The sequence below is a fragment of the Corapipo altera genome, unplaced genomic scaffold (genome assembly GCF_003945725.1).
Source record: "Corapipo altera isolate COAL_440 unplaced genomic scaffold, ASM394572v1 23, whole genome shotgun sequence".
NCBI classification, from domain to species: Eukaryota; Metazoa; Chordata; class Aves; order Passeriformes; family Pipridae; genus Corapipo; species Corapipo altera.
Window position 1 is genome coordinate 1,594,190 of NW_020884878.1, and position 21,542 is coordinate 1,615,731.

The 21,542-nt window shown below is 41.0% G+C and overlaps 1 protein-coding gene across 1 annotated transcript in view; it reads right to left on the reverse strand.

Annotated features, from left to right (window-relative positions):
* KCNH5 (potassium voltage-gated channel subfamily H member 5) overlaps positions 1–21,542 on the reverse strand; it is a 155,835-nt gene that overhangs the window by 116,217 nt on the left and 18,076 nt on the right. The window contains exons 5-6 of the mRNA XM_027637916.1: positions 10,709–10,824; positions 6,820–7,212 (exon numbers count right to left, since the gene is read on the reverse strand). Of these exons, the coding sequence (XP_027493717.1) occupies positions 6,820–7,212; positions 10,709–10,824 (509 nt within the window). The remainder of the gene's footprint in view (positions 1–6,819; positions 7,213–10,708; positions 10,825–21,542) is intronic.

A 21,542-nucleotide genomic window follows, 5' to 3' on the forward strand; every position in this document is an offset into this window, starting at 1 on the left:
CTTTTTTTTTTCTGGTAAACAATTAATATAATAAAGTTGCATAGTTACAAATCAAAATGTGAGAACGAGCAAAATAAAAAAGCAACATTTCTGATTTATCACCACTTTAAGAACAGAATTTAGAGTTGTATTCCATTATGTAAAAACACACAGAAGTAAAGGGCTTTGCTTCTTCTGCACAAGCTCTCTAGATCCTGGGTCCAGATATAAGCAGAACCCGTTTAATACTTGACCTTGCACCACTGGAAGCAATGGGAGTAGTGACTGCAGTGAGCACAAAATTAAGTCCTTACATCAAAATGGAAACAAGTAGGTTTTTTTGTGCATTCTCTGAAAGTACCTCTAAATTTATTGCTTGAGATTTATCTTTTTTTTCCCATGAGGACTCAGGAGATTTCCTTTTTTTTTCTCTAACACAAATGTCAATAAGCTGTAACATTATAAATAAACTTCTAGGGAACCGTTTATGGCACAACTACACAATGCAATACATTTCAAACAGTAAATAACTGAGGTTATAAAAGGAAGGGTGATTTCAAAATATTTCTTCTAGTTTCAAGTTAAGAGGGATGTGGCATCTTGCACTATTTGTTAGTGCACGAGTGTGCCTGACCCGGGAAGAAAAGATGATATAATAAAATCTGATAATTTTCATTCACTTGGGGAAGGTGAAATGGAAGGGAGAAGAAAGGGTGTACTCATCAGTTGGGACAGCTTCTGAGCAGGATACTGAACTTAGGTGATCATTTAATGCCAGCAACAACTTAAACATTTCCTATACCAATACAGGAATAAAAAGAGAAGAAATACCTAGAGACAGTAACCGGAGCTACAAAGTCTCTGAGAGTACTTCTGGAGCTACACATATCCCTGACATCAAGGGATAGATGTAACACCAACACAGAGTCGAACAAAATAAACACATCAAGTTACAAGGCTATCTCTGTAGTAAAACTTTGCTAATTCAGAGATTAGCCATGCAGTTGGTTTCTCCAAGGCTGCACCTTGGCTCCATTTTGCCTGTCCCTAAGCCTGTGACTCTCTTCCTCCCACTGATGGCTGCATTTAGCAGTTGGTAACGTGGATTTGTGCTGCTCCCATCACCATTATTCCAGTGAGTATCTGACCAGATTACTTCCTTTACCTCCTCTCCTTTGTAAGCCTTCTCCTCCTCTGTGAGCAAAGAGATCACACAGGACTCGAAGCTTCCCTTTGAAGTACTCCACACACAATTTGCCCTGTTGGACTCTACCAGTTAATACAGCTCTGACTAAAGATTGAAATTAAATGGCTTGTACCCAACATCTGCTTCCCAGTAACATATATACCACAATAAAAAAGAAAAAAAAAAGGGGAAAAAAAGACCACTGGGACATATAATTGCAGTTCAGTTTGCCATAACCCACGTGAGAGTGACGCAGCACGAGGCTACCAGGTTACCAGGTCACACCCACCTCGTGGGACAACCCTGCCTGCACTCCCACCACCCCCTACATCGGCTCCAGCTCAGGTTCTCCCTTTCAGAAGTTGCCCTTCACATCATGAAGGCATTCTCATGTCTCCACATGGGAACCTGTAGAAATATCCCAGGCCTTGTGCAGCACTAAAATAGCTGGATAATTAATTTAAAAAAAAATTAACAGCTGATTAATTAATTAAACAGTGGCAGAATTTTAATAAAACCTTAGCTTGAATGAAAAATAAAGAAAAGTAGTGTAATTCTGCAAGTAAGGAGTAATAGGGGGGAGTAAGTGACAGGAGTGAATATGGTTGACCACCTACATAATTTATGCCTACAGTGGATACATTTATATTTGGATACCATAGCCATGCCACTGTATTGTTATATTGTTGTTTCTTGCACGCTACAACAGAATGACAGTGTTCTTCATATTTAATTGTCTTCTGACTGCATAAAAAAGAGGAAAATGCCAGGTCCCAGGCTCAGTGCCTCTGTTGTTACATTGCTAGGAGTTTTCATCGTAGTTTAACACTTGGCTGCAGATTTAGTTCCAGGAATTATTTTGTCCAGGTAAGCCACCTAGATTTTAAAAAGGTAGCAAGCCAGGGACTGTATTTCAGAGCCAAAGCCACATTATTGAAAACCATCAATTTATCTTCACCTTGCATATGCCACTCAGTCTGGGGCCCTTAAACCCTCCTTCCAATACCTCCTGAAAAGGGAATGTTTGCAGTTAAGTACTGAAGAAGTGAATATGACTACAGTAGCTGTATCAGCTTTTACTTTCAATTTACAGACATTGCTATTTTAGTTGCTATTAATTGCAGTGATACAAGGAAGTTTCTGCCACTGCTGAAATAGATCGATAATAATAATTAAAAGAAAATTACAACTACAAGAACCCTATGCCATAATATGCCCTGTGAAGATCACTGAATTTTAAAGGCCACTGGGTCATGCAGTCTTAAATTATTAAACAACAGACAGAGAACTTTGGTTTTAGGTCATTTAGATTTCTGTAACTTTCGCTTCCAGCCATTGGCTCACAAAAACTAATTTTTGCAGAAAGGATGATCTTTTACACAACTCATTTGAAAACCATCTATTTGGTTATCTGTATGTACCACTTTGACTTCTTGTTCCATTCTTTGCAGCGTGTGACATGTCATTTTATGACCACATTTCCAACAGAGGTGAGAACAAGCTTCTTGGTTTTGTTTCATGACAAACTCAGAAACTCATAAATCTCAGTAAAAATTCAGGGAGAAATCAAAAACAAAAACACAAAACAAAACAAAATTATATTCTTCTGTTAGTAAAAGAGTCTTTTTCGGCTGAATTTAATACCTTATTTGTGAAAGTATTTTCCATTTGGCCAAAAGCTTGTCCATCCTCCTAATATGGGGAATATATAATACCTAATATACTTATTTACAGAAGCTCAAAAGCTGTGCTCAGCAGCACTGTATCAGTGTGTCTGTACCTGAGTGAGGGTACCTGAGGTCCTTCCAACTCCAGGAACTCTCCCAGTTGCATGGCTCCATGTGAGGACAAGAGCCAAACACCTGCACAACATGCTGTTTTCCTGGGATGCAAATTGATGTATTTGGTCCCAAAGGGAGTTGTAAAATGGTTTGACCGTATCTGGGCAGTGTCTGCAGGCACGCTGTAAACTCATTTGCTGGCAATTTCAGCACAGTGTGATTCTGGTAATTGTGACTTATATGGAAAAAATGGCTTTTAGCAGCCCAGACTGACATGGGACTAAAATCTTTGGATCCAAACACCGCTATCAAAACCCATTACTCCAAAATTTTGTGTCTTTTTTCTTTTTTTTTTCTTCAGTAAAAAAGAGACAGACAGACATTTTTGGATTAAATATGAAGTTTCAGAGAACTCTTTTATTTAAAAAGAAATAAAAATCAGCCTAGTTTCAGAGCTTCTGGGCACACACTCTGCATTCTGGTTCATACCTTGAAAACTGGCTGGATTCCTCAGTCTGTGTTATAGTGTCCCCTCTCACACTTCTGTATAAGAAAGGTTTTCTGTATGGCTTTGTTTTAGCCAGAATGTATTTCAGTGCAAGTAATGTTTCCCAATCAGAAAAGATGTCATGCATTTTTCTGATTTCTAGGACTACCATCCTACCAATTCTCCTAAATAAAGTAAGTATCCCACTGAGGATTCCATTTTCTCTCTCTTAGCTCATTTTTCTCCAGTCTATTTTACCTTATTCTCCTACCCTTTCAATACTACTTAGCCACTTAATTCCTCGTCCATCACATCAACTTAGATCACTCTATGCTGTGCAAGGTATCTCTCATTATCCTACCTTTCCCCCTCTTTGTCACACATCCCAATCCCCCTGAGCAGACTCTAACAGCCTGGCTTGGTAACTCCAGGCATGGAAACCTACACCTCTAATTCTGCCTCAAATCATCTTAATACCCGCCATTTCTCAATTTGTGTGCCATAATCCTTTCCATCAAATCCTCCTACCATGCCTCTACATCCACTGAACAACAAAATAACTTTGATTTGCAGTCATATTTGCCTCAGGTGGGAATTTCACACGAATCCAGCCTTGACCTAACATTGTCCATGATGGAAATGACAGTATGATGGAAATTACACCATTTCTTATCCAAGCCAAGACTGGCTGCATTTGAACAGCTACAACCCTCAGTAAGAAACATTTCCTTTTTTCAAACTCCATTTTTTTTTTTAATCTTTGGTTTTTGCTCCTTAATTTTGGCATTATAAATAGCACTCTGGTGCTTAAGGCATCTTAATCCACTTCAAGCACCTGTATCACACAGAGCAGTCTGCCACGGAGAGACACAAACCCAAACTTCCTCGGCCATATCCTTCCTTATGAGACATCTGTCCATAGGGAGGAAAAGAAATCCCCCCTTAACAACTAGAAGAAAATGCATTTGATGCTTTATGTGGAAAAATGAAGGATGGAGGTGGGACAAACTAGGGACACTTGGAAAGTCATCTTTCACTCTCTGGTTTTTAGGGCTATTCACTCTGATTTGGGTCCATCCCTCACCACTGCACCAAGAACTCAGAGCACCAGGACCTGCCACCAAGGTCTTTACTACTAAGGTCTGATTTTCTGTAACTTTATCTGAAATGCCACAATCACTGTCTTGAATGCTATGAATGTCCTCACCAACACACAGGGACAAGATGTAGAGCTAAAACCTACCAAAATCAAGACCTAAAAGAATTCTCTCTCCTACTTGCTTTAAGAAGGAAACACCCAGCTTCTAATGAGAAACTCTGCTTTTAATCAGAGCATCTCTTCCAAATTAAGATTATCAATTTCCTTATTCTTTACCTATGAACAGTGTATGAACACACTACTGCTGGGGGGCCAAAAAGTTAAATCCCAGACAAGAAGTACTAGTTAAAATAAATGTTAAAAGCCAAATGAAAATAAAGAGCATTAATAACTACAACCACCCAGAACACACCAACCAGCTCAAAGCTCTTAAATATCACAAATGAAGACCTATCGCCAAAAAATAATAATAAAAAAACTCCCTTGGAAGACAGAGAAAAAGAGAAATGTTGACCCAAGGATGAAAGACTGACTGTTTACATACCTGTTTCAAAATCAATTCTTTTCAGGCACTAGGGAAAACTGGAGTTGGTGGGGTTTGAAATCAAGTACATAAGCAGTTAAAAGCCAATGTCTGCTGGAGGCTCCAAAGCCATAACACACCATTTCATGACACGCAAATGTTATTCTTGGTTCTCTTATTAAAAAGTAGTTAATATCTCATTTGTTTTAAGGCAGGTGACAGCAGCTCCAGGATCGCTGGAGATCATGATATCTTGCTATTGTTACTACATTTTGGTTCAAGTTTGCCACTTTAAGTGTCTCAATTATAATGCACTATGCCAGTAATTCTCTTCCCTGTCAGAAATATTGCAGATGGTTTATTTCCCATCTATATGTTAGAGGAAGAGGTTAAGCTCATCATTTAAATCTGTATTGTTTGAGCATAGAAGTTTTCTCTTTGTTTTACAAATCAAAACACAAAAAACTAGAGATAATGCTGCATTTTTATAAAAATCAGGTTCTTCCGAGCCTGAAATTGGTTATTTTAAAAATCTGTATTATCTTTACAACCTTTATAATACCACCTTCTTACACAGCCTGATTGTACAACCTGCTTTCAGATGGGCAGCCCTCATATGATCTTGAATTTAAGCTGCAAGTATTATCACTTCTGTCATATTTGCTATAAATAAAATGGAACAATGTCAAAGGATGGTACTCAGCACAGAGACAGGAATGGAATTTTAAAGGAGCTCTACAAATTTGCAGCAAATTCTGCACTAAAAAATAAGAATGTAGATTTTATATAGTGAGGATATATAACTGTAGAATTTGAGAATTATAAAAACAAACAAACAAAACACTAAACGATATTCTGAGAAAAAACTATACAATGTGAAAAAATTATCAGTGGCTTTTTCATCTGTTTATGGCCCTAAAGATAAAAGGCTCTAGAGAAAAATTAAAACAAGTCCTAATGCCATTATAGTTGCATTTTAATAATGAATTTCTCTACACTGAGTTGTGCATGCATTATTTGTCGTAGTTATTGCTTGTGTTCTCTATTAGCTCAGGCTGCAAGCTCAATTTCATAAATGTTAACACATTTAGCAGTTAAAAAGCTTTAATTCAGCATCCATTTAAGATATTTATGTTTTCTCTCCTCAAACAGTTTCTAAAATTCCAGCAGTAGTTGAAGAACTGTTTAAAAAAAACCCAATAAAAACCAAACCAGAAATGCATCTACCTCCCAGCCAGACATTTAAAGTGAAATCAAATAAAAAAAAAATATCACAGCCTGGTTCAAATTAATCCTAGGGCAGGATTTAAAAAATGCTCATTCAGAGCCATTCTCTGCTTTTGTATAAGTCAGTGGCAAATTTGCCACCAGCTTCAGCCAGAGCAGATACAGAATTGTAATTATTTACATCAAGCCCTGCAAAGGATTAGGACTGCTGGGTATGAGCTGAAAAGGAAGCTGTGACAGGGGACATCCCAACTGGTCCAGCCCATTTTGATATGGACTTGCATCAGTGCTTTTGGATGACAAGCAAGCAATTCTAAACCTCATAGCATTAAACACCCACACGTGGTACTGAAATCACAAGACACCTCTTCTTCAACACAGGAATGTCTTGTAGGTAGAGCCCAGCAGCTTAAGGCCATCCCCACGTATTTGCACAGAGCATGAGTTGCCTCTTATTGCTGCCAGCTGCCTGGGAACATGCTTCTAAATTAACCCCTAATTAAAATAATCCTTTTGAGACAGACTAAAATTACTTACCTCATCCACATTCTCAAAGGCATTGATGATGTCATATGGTAAACAGGACAGAAGATCAATCACAAACCACGTTTTCAGGTAGTTCATCCGTATGAGTTTGGGATCAGATATAACCTCTCCACCAGGGCCAACAAAGGTCGTATGAAAGTTCAAAACAATGTCAACCAGAAAAATAACATCCACTACACTGTCCAGCACGAGCCAGGCAATGTTGTTCTGTTTTGTCTTGAAGGACACGTTATATGGAACCATAATTGCTGTGTAGAAGGTTAGAATTAAGATGACCCAGTCCCAAGTGGTCTTAAAAGCACAATAGTGTAGTATAATGTGTGGTGGAGTCTTTGGAGCTTCTTGCTTGTACTGAGGAAGAATATCAGATCCCAGCTGGAGAACCTGTAAAAGATAGAGAAGCAAATGCTACTGTTTTCAACAAATATGATCCAATAAGGGGTCTTATGGATTTCTGTAAGGAGCAGAACAAAGATGGGACTGTGTTTGTTGGACACTGCAAGTCAACCCACAGTTTTCAAATTATCTGATTTATTTAGAATGTGTGGAGGCAAGTATCACTCAGTGAATAGGAGCAGCACGGCATCTAAGGATAGTCCTGCAAAAAAGGAGGTCTCTGCAGATGGACTGAGGGGAAACCATGCCAACAGCAAGGGAAGAGAGGTTCCATAGACAGGTCGTGGGTACTCCCACACCAGCTTATGCTCTGCAGCTATGAACATAGAATCATGGAACAGTTAAGGTTGGAAGGGACCTTAAAGATCATCTATCTCCAGCCAGGGAATCTTCCATTAGACCAGGTTGCTCCAAGGCCCATTCATCTGGTCTTAAACACTTTCAGGGATGGGGCATCTGCAACTTCTCTGGGCAACCTTTTCGACTGCCTCACCACCCTCACAGTAAAGAATTTCTTCCTAACACTTAATCTAAACATGAGCACTCATATTTGGAAGCATTACAGGACTAATTCCTTGTGCCTGACCTCTTTTTTAAACTGCTGTTGAGCCAGAGCAACACCTCCTAAAATGAAGCATTGTGTGCACGACTTCTGCCCTAACACCCCGGTGGCAATATCATGCTTCCTTCTTATTTTCTTCAAAAAGTTGCTGTTCTTACAAGCTCAATATCACTAGAGGGTTCTCTTTTATTTCCTGTAATTACTTCTCATTTTTTGCGCAGGACTATAATCTCCTGTATGCTCACTGTTGGAAAATGTGGAACTAGAAATACTGCAAAGGAACCAAGCCAAATTCACTTAAGACATTCCTCCCAGTTAATCTAATTACCTCTTATCTCAGTCCAACACAAGAAACAAAAGCACAAAGGAATGCACACGTGGCAATATATTGCTCTGACAACTGAAAGATCCACATGTATTTTGGAACTAATAACACCTTTTAGATTTGTGGATCTCAAGTCTCTATGGGATAAAATAAATAATTACAGCAACTTTAAAACTCTTTTCAATCCTACACCTGTCCCACATTGGAGCTGATGCACTGTATCTCCAGGGAGAGCTGGATTGCAAACAGCAGTCTCATATGTGTAAAACTGATAAAACCCTGGATGCTTCCTTGATGAAGAGGAGTAAATGGCTCTGAATAAACTGCACAACAGCTAAGAATATGAATTCAAGTACCACAGATGCAGATTGTCCATTAATTCTTTGCAGTCTTGTTTTTTAGATGTTTTTAAGAGAAAGCTGTTCCTGAAAACAGACAGTGAAAGTCTGGCTGTGCTGAAAATCTGTTCTTCAGAAATCACCAAGGAGCAACAAGAGCAGCCTCTCTCATACTTTGCCAGGGGATGTGGCTTCCCAACATGTCTCATCTGGGCCAACGTCAGGCTGCACCCTGAAGGGATGCAAACCTGCTTCTGCCTACCTGTTCCCACCCTCCCTAAGCTCATATTTAGCAATCACGATCTGTGAGGAAAGTCAGTTAAGCTGATACAACTAAAAACTAACTTGTTACATTAGTTGGCCATTTATATTCTACAGGGTCAGTTGAATTGCATAAATTTACCCTGTGGCAGAAAAGCACTAGACCCACTACCCAGGCAGCAGTGAGAGTGCAGCAGAGCCCCTCAGGAGCCCATGGCTGCTCCCTTTGCCAACACCAGCTCTGCTGTAGCACAAAGCCGTGTGTGGAACGCCAGCTGAAGGGCAACACACACCAAGCAGTGTAGTCCCACTGGCACTTGTCAGAGACCCTCACAGATGCCAAACCCCTGGTGAGACCCATAAAAATATCAGCCTCCAGGTGTCCCCTCCCCAGGTACCAGGAAAGATTCACTAACAGCACTTCTACATTCCTATAACCACCCAACAGGCAAAGCTGGCCACTGTGGCACACTGAACTCGCTGGTGGATCCATGGGTTTTCCCCTGGAATTAAAGCAATGATCAATACAGCCATTTTTTGAAAGCAGCCTTTGTGAAAATCCATTACACTTCTTTCAAAGCCAAAATTTTCCCCTACACATAACATCATTTTGGCTTTGCCTCATAATATCTTTTTTATCTCCACTTATCTCTTTGGACTCATCAGCGTTCAACATTTTGATGATAAATCAGCACTGGGACTTCTTTCCTTGGTTTCTCCAGACCTATTTGTTCCCTGCCTTGTTCACTGGGGCAGGAGCTGGAAACATCCTCACCATAGCTGGAATAATAAGCTACTTAGGGCTCAAGCCGAATGCGATTAACATAAGCTTGATAGTTCCCTGTGCCTCTGGTGGTGGAGTGCTTAGGAGTTCCCATGATACTGTAAAAGCATAATTATTATTCTTAACATAATATCATGCTGAGTTTGACATGGTGAGTGGGTGGCAAGTGGCTGTGGAGACCACTGAACTATAATGATTATTTCTTTCATGCCGCATGAATTTTTAATTTTAAATCACTAAAGAATACACAATATCTTGTTAGTCAGCTGCATTCACCACAGACTCTCTGAATTATTCCCGTGTATAGCTAATGAAAGTGGCTGATAACTGTTAAGCCTGATAAAGGGGAGCATTATGTTCTGCAAGGGGTGAGCTATGGAGATAATGCTCCTCTTCAAATTTGAGTTGTTATTATCAAAGTTCACTAAAACCAGAAAGGGAATGAAAAAACCCATAAAAATATTTAAAGCAGCAACCAGTTCTCAGCATGAGACAAAGGACAAACTCTCTGGCACAAGTTGACTAGGGCTGTAATCCTCAGTAGCCCATATATTTTGACCATATATTTTTGACCCATTTATTTTTCATTACCAATGGACATGAAGATGAAAGCAGTACCTCTGTTTCATCAGTTAACCTGAAGGTATTCACCATCTGCACTGTTAAGGAGATGTTTGCAACCTGCCAAAGAGGTTCATTCATCAGTTCTGAAGACAAAAGTGATGAGCAAAATACTGCAGGAATGACTTCGCAGGAAGGTCGAGACTGGGGTATATACACAGCCCATGTGCCTCTACAACCCCAGGGACACAGACAGGGATGCTTCCAGAGAGGTTTCTCTACCAATCCCATGTCCCTGGGAGAGTAAGCAACCATCCATGGGACTCAAGGACATCAAGCCTGGTTCCACATGGAGGAGCACACTGTGCACCCAAAGTTATGGAACAACCAGAAAACAGAGGATTGCACGCACAGAAACAGATCATGTAAGTAAAAGCGACCCACGGAGAATGTTTTTGTGACCTGTCCCAGAAACGTGGCCTTGGCACGTAGTGATGCTTTAGGACGAGTAGAGGAGAGGCTGAAAAAATCAGTCAGGAAATATTTCCCTCTAAAAATATTATTTATCGATGGGAATTAGGATGGGGTTTTTCCTCCCCCCCTAGTCTCTTCCTGCCTTAGGAAGGGAGCAGGCTGGTGTCCGTCCCACTTACTTCAGCTAAGCGGGAGTGCTTGTGCACCACCTCGGCCTTGTTCATCGGGGTCAGCTGCTGCAGCACACTCCGGCTGTTCGTCAGGGCCCGTGTCAGCCGAGCAAACTTGGTCCAACCTGCGGGAAAGAGGGAAATCACGTCACAAGTACTCAGACCTCACTCATCGCTAGTAAATCTCCTTTGCGTTCGCTCATATTTAAGTCTCAGACTTGACCAGTTTTGCTACATTGCTGCACGGAGCAGCCCCAGGCTCTGGGCTTGGAGACCTTGACAAAGAGGAAAAATACTGCTCCTTCTGGGCAACCATGGGTGAATGTGAGTGAAATCACAACGTGCTCTACTCTGCATGCTAGAGACATTATATTAGAGGGATCACATCGTGCTTTCAGTCTTCTGGGCACTTACTCTGCTGCTGAAATCTAACTCTCAGCCACTGAAGTTAATGCAAATGCTTTCCAGGTCTGCAAATCCTGCTGAAGGAAAATCCTCCCGAAGCCATAAGGTCCATCTGTTTTTTTCTTATTTTCCTAATTTTATAAGCTTTATAAGTAGCTAAGTACTAAAAGTAGATTTTAGAAGCAGCAGCCCTTATTCCCTCACCCTTTAGCACAATAGTTTACACATTCCCTACCCCATCACCCCATTCTATGTTCCCCATATCAATTCTACCCCTGAATTCCAGTAGAAAATGTTTAGTCTTTTGTCAAGGCAGGCCTCTTCTGTTTGAGGACATCTAAACCTGGCCTGAAACGCAAGAGAACAGTAAGGAACTGGGTGACCGTGTACCCTCTGTGCTCTGAAGAAGATGAAGATGATGAAGAAGGGGTCCCAAAAAGCCCCCAGACCCAATTTCCAGGGGATGGGCCAGGGGTGGACCAGAGCAAAGGCAACAGGGTGGAAACACTTGGGATTGGACAGATAGTATTATAAATTGTAACATCTCAGGCACAGCCGGCACACGTGTCTTCTGATCTTTATGCCTAGGCACAAATTAAACCCTTTTCTTATCTCATCCCTAATTAACTGCTCCGTAGTTTTTTTTCCTCAGCTCCTATTAGGTATCACTCCCCAGCTACAGAAAGGCTCCTGCCTCCTAAGGATCAGTCCCAAAATTCTGATCCTTAAGTCTTTACTATTTCTTGCCCCAGCTAAAATTCAGGGACAAAAATAAAACTTAGGAAAAAAAGTAATTCAGGACTGCACCAGCAGAAATGCTTCAGACTAAAACAAAAGGAATCATTAAGCCTTTAAAGACAGATTAGGAACTCTATTTTAAATGGCATTAAGAAATACATTTAGCTATTATACTGATGATAAACAGCTGCTTTGAGCAGCTTGCGATCCACATACTGGGCTGTCCCTGGGGAACTTTTTTCTGCAGCATTCAGCAAGGAGCAGAGTTTGTTACTGACAGCAGCACCAACCCAGGAATGTTTCATCAAGTCAGTCCTGCTGGAAAAACACCCCAACGTGACAACTGGCGTGAATGTGACAATGGATGGAGTAGATGGGTAGCAAAGAAAAGGCACGGGGTTTAAGCAGTGTAGCACCTCAATGTTAAGCAGGAAAATTGAAAATCCAGGTATATGCAGGAAGGAAAAATCCCCCCAAGGACATTGAAAGAGATGCTCAACATTCAGTTTAGCATCTTTTTTTTTTTTTTTTTAACAGAGGGGTGTGGATAAAATACCAAAGAAGTTATAGACAGGAAATGGCTTCAGGAGAAGGTTTTAATTTTATTTAGCTTGAATGCTGAGTAGGTGAAAATTGGGGGAAATATTAATATCTGAGAAAGTAAACACAACATTTCTGTCTTAGCTAGGTTTAGTTTTAAATGCCTCCTGTCCAATAGGAGTCAGAGACTTGAAAAGTTAAGGGAAGCCCAGGGGTAGATAAAATAAAGAGCAGGGAACAGAGAAGACAATAAAACTTCAGGAAGAAAAATAATGTACGATTTGACTTTGTCCTTTACCACACAGATATCACATTCACGCAAATGTAAATCCATTGTTCATCATTTAGCAATTAGAACAGCCCAAAATATCATGGTATGCCACCAGCACAGCACAAACATTTGTGTCTGGCTATTTATATATGACCTCAAAAATGCACATAAAAAATTCACTGGGAAAAGGTAAAAAAATAGAAGCATTTTATTAACTTTTGAAATGCAAACTCTAAATGTGAGCTTTGAGTATGCCTGATGGTTGTGCAGCTTACAGGGATATTCAATTAGGAATATGCACTTTCTGTATTAAACAAGGTCAAGGGAAACTACAGTGATCTGAGTATGAACTAATAATTTCTAGAAGAAATTCTTGTGCTTTTCTTTTTGCTAATTGTCTATAAAACTGCTACAAGCTTTAAGACAGAAGTCAGAACTGTTCATCTTTCTTAACCAGCAATTTCAAAGAGCAAGCGAGCATGGTAACAGCATTGTGACAGCTCTGCCCTAACTCTGCCCAATTTCTAGTAATTGCTGGAGGTCACGGTGCACCCAGGTGATTTCTTTTGGCACTCTGCAATCACACGGCAAGAATCAGAGAAAAAGAGCAGCTCTCCTCTGGGAAGGTGTTCACCCACTTCCCTGGGTAGGTACTTAAACACACATGCACATACAATCACTGTCCTCTTCCCCTGGAAAGACACTTCCCTGTGGTCCATAAGGACAAATCTGGGCCAGTCCCCAAGCGACAGTCTGTCATCCTGCTTCACAGAGTTAAAATGGGGATGATGGAAAAATGCTCAGCAAAGACAAAACCACCACAGACAAACGGCTGGATACAGTCCCAGTTTGTCACATCTCAGTGTTGTCAGCTACTCCAGCTCTTGACAGGAACCTCATCATGTTCAGAAAGGAAAAGTGCAAAGCCTTGTACCTAAGAAGGTACAAACCCATGCACCAATATATGCTGGGAGACACCCACATGGAAAGTGGTTTGACAGAAAAGGACCTGTAGGTCCTGGGGAACCAGATTGAATGTGTCTGTGCTGGAAAGAAAGAGAGCAGTATCCTTGGTTGAATTAGACAAAATACTGCCAGCAGGTCAAGGAAGGTGATTCTTCCCTTTTACTCAGCAGTGGTGAGGCCAGTACCTGGAGTCCCGTGTCCAGCTGTGGGCTCCCCAGTACAAAAGAGACATGAACATACTGAAGAGAGTCCAACCAAGGGCCACAGAGATGATTAAGGGACTGGAGCATTTCTTATCTGAGAAAGGGCTGAGAGAGCTGGGACTGCTCAGCTTGGAGAAGGCTTGGGGGACAGATCTTACTGAAGTGTACACATATCTGACAGGAGGGTGCAAAAAGGATGGAGCCAGGCCCTTTTCAGTGGTGCCTAGTGACAAGGCCAGAGACAATGGGCACAAAATGAAACACAAGAGGTTCCGTCTGAACATCAGGAAAACACTGTTTTACTGTGAGGATGACAGTACACAAGTCACACACAAGTCACTTGAGCAACAGCACAAGTTGCCCAGAGATGTTGTAGAGATGTTCATCCTTGGAGATATTCAAAAACTGTAGGGATATGGTCCTGAGCAAGTGGTCCTGCTTGAGCAGAGGTTTAGACAAGATGACTTCCAGAGATCCCTTCCAGCCTCAACCATTCTGTGATTCTGTGATGTTCCTGACAGCTGATGGCTAAAGATTTAAGGTTACTTACTTACTTTACTTATGAAGGTGTAGGGCACTGATCTGTGCAGTGATTAAATGAGGATTTGGAGAAGAGTCGGGGGCTAGCAATGATAGGAGATATATTCATGTACTCTCTAGAAATCCTTTTCCGTGGTGCTTTGCAGGCTGAGAGATACCACTCACAAAAATATGGGTTTTAAAATGCATCTCTTCTTATAAAAGCAAAACTGGTAAGAAATCCCTTGTCACTGTTTTAGGTAAGAAAAACATCTGTCCTGCATTAACCACAAATACAGAATTCAAGGGGAAGATAGGGAAGACAGAGCTGGAGCAGTAAGATGCAAACCAAACAACAGCAATCATTTTGCTGTAAAAATAAAAGAAAGGAAAAACTATGATTTTTCCAAATCCTCCCTTACCACTTCAGTGAGATTATCAATATCAGGTGAAAGAAAGAAGTCACACGTTTTAGCATTCAAGGTTACCACTCTGCTCATCTAGTCTGACCTCTTCTTTTCATAGGACAAACCATTTCATCGTGTCCTTTCTCCGCCAAGACCAAAGCTTTGCTTTGTGCCAGAGCAGACCTTTTGCAAAAGCCCTTCCAGCCTCATTTAGAGACTTCACATTTTCACACTTCTTTCAGCCCTGTGAAGCTCATGATTCTGGATGTCAGAAGCACAGAATACACCAAAATGACTTTTTTTCCAATTCAGCACAAAGTCCAGCATTATTTTACCTGCTCCAATCTATATCTATCCATCTGCAATAGTGTGACAAAAAAAGTGCCCAGTTCTTTTGTTTCCTATTTACAACCCAAGAGAACAAAAAACATAGCAGCAAGATGCTGGGGTACGAGTGGGAAGGTGAAAATGTATACAGGCTGCCTCTGGTCTGAAATAATCTGCACAGGGTACATTTCTCCGTTTCTTGACCTTGTTGTAGACTGGATATGTTCAGAATTATATTTAAAACCAATGTGTACATTTAAATAGACCAGGAAAAATTTGCATAGCTGCCTACTGCTGTCAATGTTTCTTCAAACGATTCTCTCCTTTCTTTTCCTCTACAGAGAGAGACTTGAAAAGAATGATAATTTTATCTCCTGTATTAGTGACCGCCTGTCCTCGCAGATATTTTCAGTCTGGAAGGAGTAAAGATGCTGCACAAATAGCAGGTTTAAGGGTGGGGGGGGAACATACTCGTGAGAAAAAGCAACACTTCTGATGCTCTCTTCAGCTCGGCTGCATTGTGTCTTTCTTCCATAGCACCACTTGAAAAATAACACCCTGAACCTGCACCACTGCACTCAGATTTTTGGGAAAAAAAGCAACATCATCAGATCACACACCAGATCAGGCCAGCAGCTGCTCCTCCTTACAAGAAGTTAAACTGGGTATTTCAGACAAAAATGTTAACTACCTCAAATGGAAAATTCTGGAATAGCATACACATACAATGATTGTTTCTTCTGGTTCTCCTTAATTATTTTCCTTTTTGTGGACAAAACAAGAAGCATCTGTACCCCTGCTTTAAACAAAACCCTCATGATCTGCATTCATTCTCATGATCCAAAACACGGGTCTCTTAAATAGGAGTCTAGCAAAATATTTCCCTGTTCCTGTCCATTACTCAAAACAAAACTCCTGCACTCTCACTAAACTGAAGATGAAGATTTACCAAGCCCATAGAATTAACAGAATGGGACATGAAGAAGGTCACCATGCTGATAGACATGGACTAAGCTATTCTCTGCCTTGGCCCAGCTGTAAGTTCCCCTGCCAAGCCTGCAACTTTCTTCTTCCTCCATGCAATTTAGACACAATTAAATATTTTACATCCACAAGATATATTCCACGTCTCTTGCTCTAATTAAGACTGCCCTCTAACTGTGGGGCTAACTGAGCTGGAGGTGACTTGGTGGGATACTTTACACAGTGGCTGAGCCAAAGGTTTCTCTGAAGAGAAGAAAAAATGGAAGGACTAAATCAATTAAAAAAATAAATAGATATTTCTTTCAAATCTTAGATGCCGTGACATGAGTTGAAGCTGTTAATGTTGTGACAGGATGCCTGGGGGAGTGCAGGAGTACAGAAGGGAGGTAGGCAATAGTCAAGTGAAGCAGAGCACCCAAACACCTCCTCAGAGGAGGAAAAGCTTTCCACATGGGTCTTAGGTGCTCACTCAGCCACTCCCTAGATTCATACACCACTACAGAAATTACATGGTGCCTGAGAGGGAAACGGTATTTCCATGTTAGAACTTCATCCTATTGTCCCTCCACCATCAGCAAGTCCAAATTGTCTTACTCACTATAGCATGTGCCTTTCCATCTGCTACTCCTCCAACAAGAGTAGTACTATGTCCACACAACTTTCTTCCTAAGATCCTGAATCCATCATTCTGTGTAACACTGGACAGCTGGGATGGGAACTGCTTTGTGGCAGCTGCTCCCCAAAAACCTCCCCTCCCCTGCCGCACTTGCTGCTTTCTCTGTGTGCAGGGACCTTCTGACACCCACACTCTTGCACTGCTACAGGGACCTCTCTCTGTCCTTCAGGTTACCAACCTCCTTCCCATTAATACACCCTGCAGATCAATCCAGAACACAAACACTCCCATCCATCTCCAACACCCGCTCCTCATCTCTGCTGCCTCCCTGAGTAAGGAGAAATGTCAGCCAGGTCAAAGATGTTGTTGCAGTGTGTGGCAGGGCATAAAAAGAACCAGAAAATATATAAACACAGAAAGCTGTCCAAAGAAAGTGCAGCAAGAGAGGCTTCCCCAAGCAGAAGAGATGGTGGAAGGGATGGGACAGAATCACAGAATCATTTAGGTTTGAAAATACCTCAACAACTCTTTCCTAAAGACTATCTTCAGACAAAACCTTTAAATCCCTCTGATTCCTCCCAAGGTCACAAAACAGAGAATTGGTTAGACTTCACCCAAAACTGTGAGTCTTCTGAAAGTGCTCCCATGCACACCAAGGAGCAAGTCCTGTTGTGCATCACATAGGAACACTCCTGCCCAGATGATGGGTCAGATCTGGGCAGTTCCCTCTGCTGGGAAAGTTTCTGCCCGGGCATGGGCTAATGAGCAAAAAAGGACTTCGGCTCTTTTGGTCCACTATTGCTTAAACCACTTTCCCTGAACAAACCTCAGCAGTCCACAGGCCTACCCGTTGCCTTCACAGATAAAAGCAAATATTTTCAAATATAACTGTGTGCAAGTCAGAAAACCCTTCAAATTCTCACCATATTTAGTTAGGAGTTGAAAATTCACAGTCTCTCTGACAGGATTTGTGCACAGTTGCAAATACACATCTAACTACCCAGCTAACAGCCACACTGAAAACAAAAGATTTAGCTCATAAAATATATTATGCTATTTTAAAGCTAAATTCTTACAACAGAGTTTATGAAGAGTTTAAAATCTGAAGGCGAGATGTTAATGTTCTTTATAGTGCCCTTGCTCTGAAAAACCTAGGCATGGCTAGTTCCCCCTAACAAAGCATTAGTGTAGCTCTACTGGCTTGCAATTAACCTTTTTGTCAAGGTTTGTCTGGTCCTAAAAGAATCAGAAATAATGATGACTTTTAAATCAGTATAACAGGGAACTATCCCATACCTTCGACTGCAGTGAAAACACTCAGGTTAAGAATTATATTCTGCGTGAAAAATAATTGCAGAGGGCAATTACAGCAGTGCTCATCTTGATTCCTGCCTGCAGGGGTGTAGGGAACATCCCCAGACCATGGAAAAGTTGTTCTCCTCTCGCTGTGAAGCACGAAACATGCAGAATGCCTACATAATATATAATTTATGACATATCCAAAAAAGGTAACACTGCTCAGAGTTAGGTAGTAGGGAATTCAATTGGTGACATGGATCATCCTTTGGCATAAATAGTTAGCATGTATAAATCCCAACTATTTGCAGACATTCAGACAGCAAAATCATTACAATGGCTGGCTGTTTGCTCTTTACTGCAGGTAAAGTATGGCTAAAAGAGTTCATTGTCTCTTTGTAAAATTTAATCATCCTGGTTTTGGTTTGTCAGAGAGAGAGAGGGATAAATGGGACTCCTGAATATGCAGCATAATAGTCAAACAAAGCTCAGTCACTCCCATGATGCAGTAAAAGTATTTCTGGACTGAGATTCTATTCAAATGTAATTCAAAATATTGTGATAAATTTTCTGGATTAAAAATCTTTTTGTTCTACTGTCCAATAATGTACTGCACTCTTGGGAAAATTTTTACATCCAACCTCCTTTATTGCTGAATTTTGTCTTCCCAGTTACCATCCACCCACTGCAACTGCTGGGGAGCTCAATATGGATGAAGAACTAATGGATAATCTTGGGCATATCATTTTACCTCCCTGAGCTTCAGTTTTCTCTTCCTTAAAGTGAAGATAATGCTAATAACCTACTTTTCAAGCCATTGTGAGATCTACTGATAAGAAGTGGTAAGATTTATATGCCTCTAGACTACATTTGGTATACAACGTATTTTTAAATTTAATTCTAACATAACCACAAATTTATGGTGACCAACTTCTTAGATTTCACCTTTCTGCAATTAAAGCTAAGCTTTATACACACGGGGCCACTCAGGACTTATTTCCCGTAAGTTTATAAAAACAAGTGCAAATTTAGGGAAGAAGGGGAAAAAAAAAAAGAAAATACTGACTACTGCGAATTTCAGTCAACTGGCTTTTAGGAGTTGGTCAGATAGCAAAATGGTGCCATTCAATGGTCAAAAAAAAAAGGAATACATGAGCCAAAGGCTAGGGATCAAAAGAAAGGCAGTTGTCTAGAAATTAAAAAGCAGCTTACAATGAAGCACACAGGGATGGAAAAAAAGAGGGGGAAAAGTAAGCAGGTGAATCAGAAATTTTGGTTTAGGAGAATGGACATGGAAGAGCTAAAGAAACATGGGGAAAAAAATCTTCTTCAGCTAGATTTATTACAGTAACAATGAAGTTTTTAAAGAACTTACAGAGTACAATCAAAAAGCTTCTGCACCCATATGCAGAAAGGGCAAACAGGATAACCCAAGCACTTACAGGTGACCCAGCTTGATCTCAGTGCCAGGCAAAATGACAGAAAAACCAATCTGAGTTTCAATATGTTTAATAAAACAGAAAAGGAAAGGAATGCAATGAATAGCAGTCAGCACGGAAAGATGTAAAATGCCCCACCAATGCTAATTTCATTATTTTATAAGAGTATGAATTTGGCTCGGGAAGAAAGCCAAACACCTTGACAGAACAAGCTGCAAGCCAAATGCAGATGATGTGCACTGGAGAGGCATGAGCCTGGGCAGCTCCCTGCACCAGTGCTGCCTTGCTGGGGTTGGGCTGGGCAGTAACCTGGACCATTGACCTGATGACAATCTCAGTGGCTGCCCTTGGTTTGCTCCCACCTGCAGCCAAGGACCCACCAGCTCCCAGGTCGGCACAGCCACAGTGCTCATCCCATCACATCACCTCCTCCTGGTGCTGCATTTGAATCACCTGAGAGACAGACTGGCCAAAACCTCTTGTAGGGTAATCTGCTCCAAATTGACACTGTGTGACACTCTCAACAAGACATTGAGACTACTCTGTTCAGTAAATTACAGGTTAAATGGACGAAGAACTTGCTACTTGGCAAGTTTTAAACAAGGAGCAGTGGAAAATAGTAAAAAATTATTACTGAGAGCCTTCTGGACCCCAGTGGCCAAGTATCTCTCTATTCAGTGCTTTTCTCTATGATCTGAAAGTCCTTATAAAATGACTGATAAAATGCCAGAGGACGGGAAGATCAGAGGAATGCTAAACAGCAGTGAGGGCAGTCACACAGGATGATGCGCTTGATAACTGGGCACTAAACCCACTAAAATGTTTTAAATGGAAAACAGACACTGAGGCAAAAGCAAGGCAAATTGTATCTCCAGCACAGGGGGGTGAGTGGGCGGAACATCCCTAGCAAAGAATAGTTCTGAAAAATATCCAAAGATCTTGGTAGATGAGCAATTCAGCATGTGCTTTGCTTTGGCAAAAGGTTACCTATTCCTTGTATACACAACAGTAAGAACCAGGCTTGGCGAGGCTGAGCAATGGGCAGTACTGAGAAATTAGCTGGGAGCCCACCCAGCCACCCACCCAGCCACAGTACTGGCTGCAGAAAGTGACTGGGGACCTGGGAGACTGAAATCCAGGCCACCACAGCCTTATCCCCACTGCTGCCCATGAGCTGGCTTAAAGGGCAGCTAAAATATCCATGTATCTGCCATCACCAGACTTCCAAATTCAGGCTAGACAGGGGTTTAAGGAGCTGAACTCAATTACTTTATCAAAAGAAGGCGGAGTGATGACTTGATTATACATGTAAATGCCTTAATGGGACTTTCTTAATACAGTGGAAAAAATGCGTAAGAAGACGCCACTGCAAGAAGCTAAATTCAGGTTAATTTAAATATGGTGCTTCTTTAAAGCCTAAAGTGTAATGGAAAAGCAAGAAAAATATTAAGTAATGTCATGGATCCTCAGCCTCTTTAGAATTCTAAATCAATACTGGATGCTTGTCTGGAGGGGATGGTTTAGTTACACACAAGTTTATGGGTTCAGCAGAAGAGCAACTTAGTGAAGTGTAATGCCCTGTGATATACAGATTAGACTTTTAAACTCTAACTCTACTGCATTTATACTCATTATTTTACATATGACTGAGGAGTATTCAGTTTTCTACATAAAAAGTGTATCCCTCTACAAACAGCTACTGCTTTAAAGATCAGCTTCCAGTTTAATTCAATCTCTCACAGGGTTAGGTTTTATTTCAATGGGATTTCTTTTTCATTGCACATTAAACTTACAGAAATGTTCAGACAGTTAATGCGCATTTTGGATTACTGATGGAGCACACAAAGGGCTCCAAAGGCAATATCAGATTCAGAGAAGTATTCGATTTCTGTGAAGGAAACTAAACAGCTCTGGATATGGAAACTCCATCTTCTTCATCACAGCGGGTCTCCAACAGCAGCAAAGCAAGAAAGGATGGGGGGCAGGGGAGAGAAAATATGCTTTGGAGCATCACTCCTAAGAGTCAGGAAACAACTATCTCTTCATGACTATTCAGTTTGTGCACTGTCTGCACCAGCATGCCCCCAGCATGTCACCGAAGACAATAACAGGGATGCTTGTTCTGCAGAAAT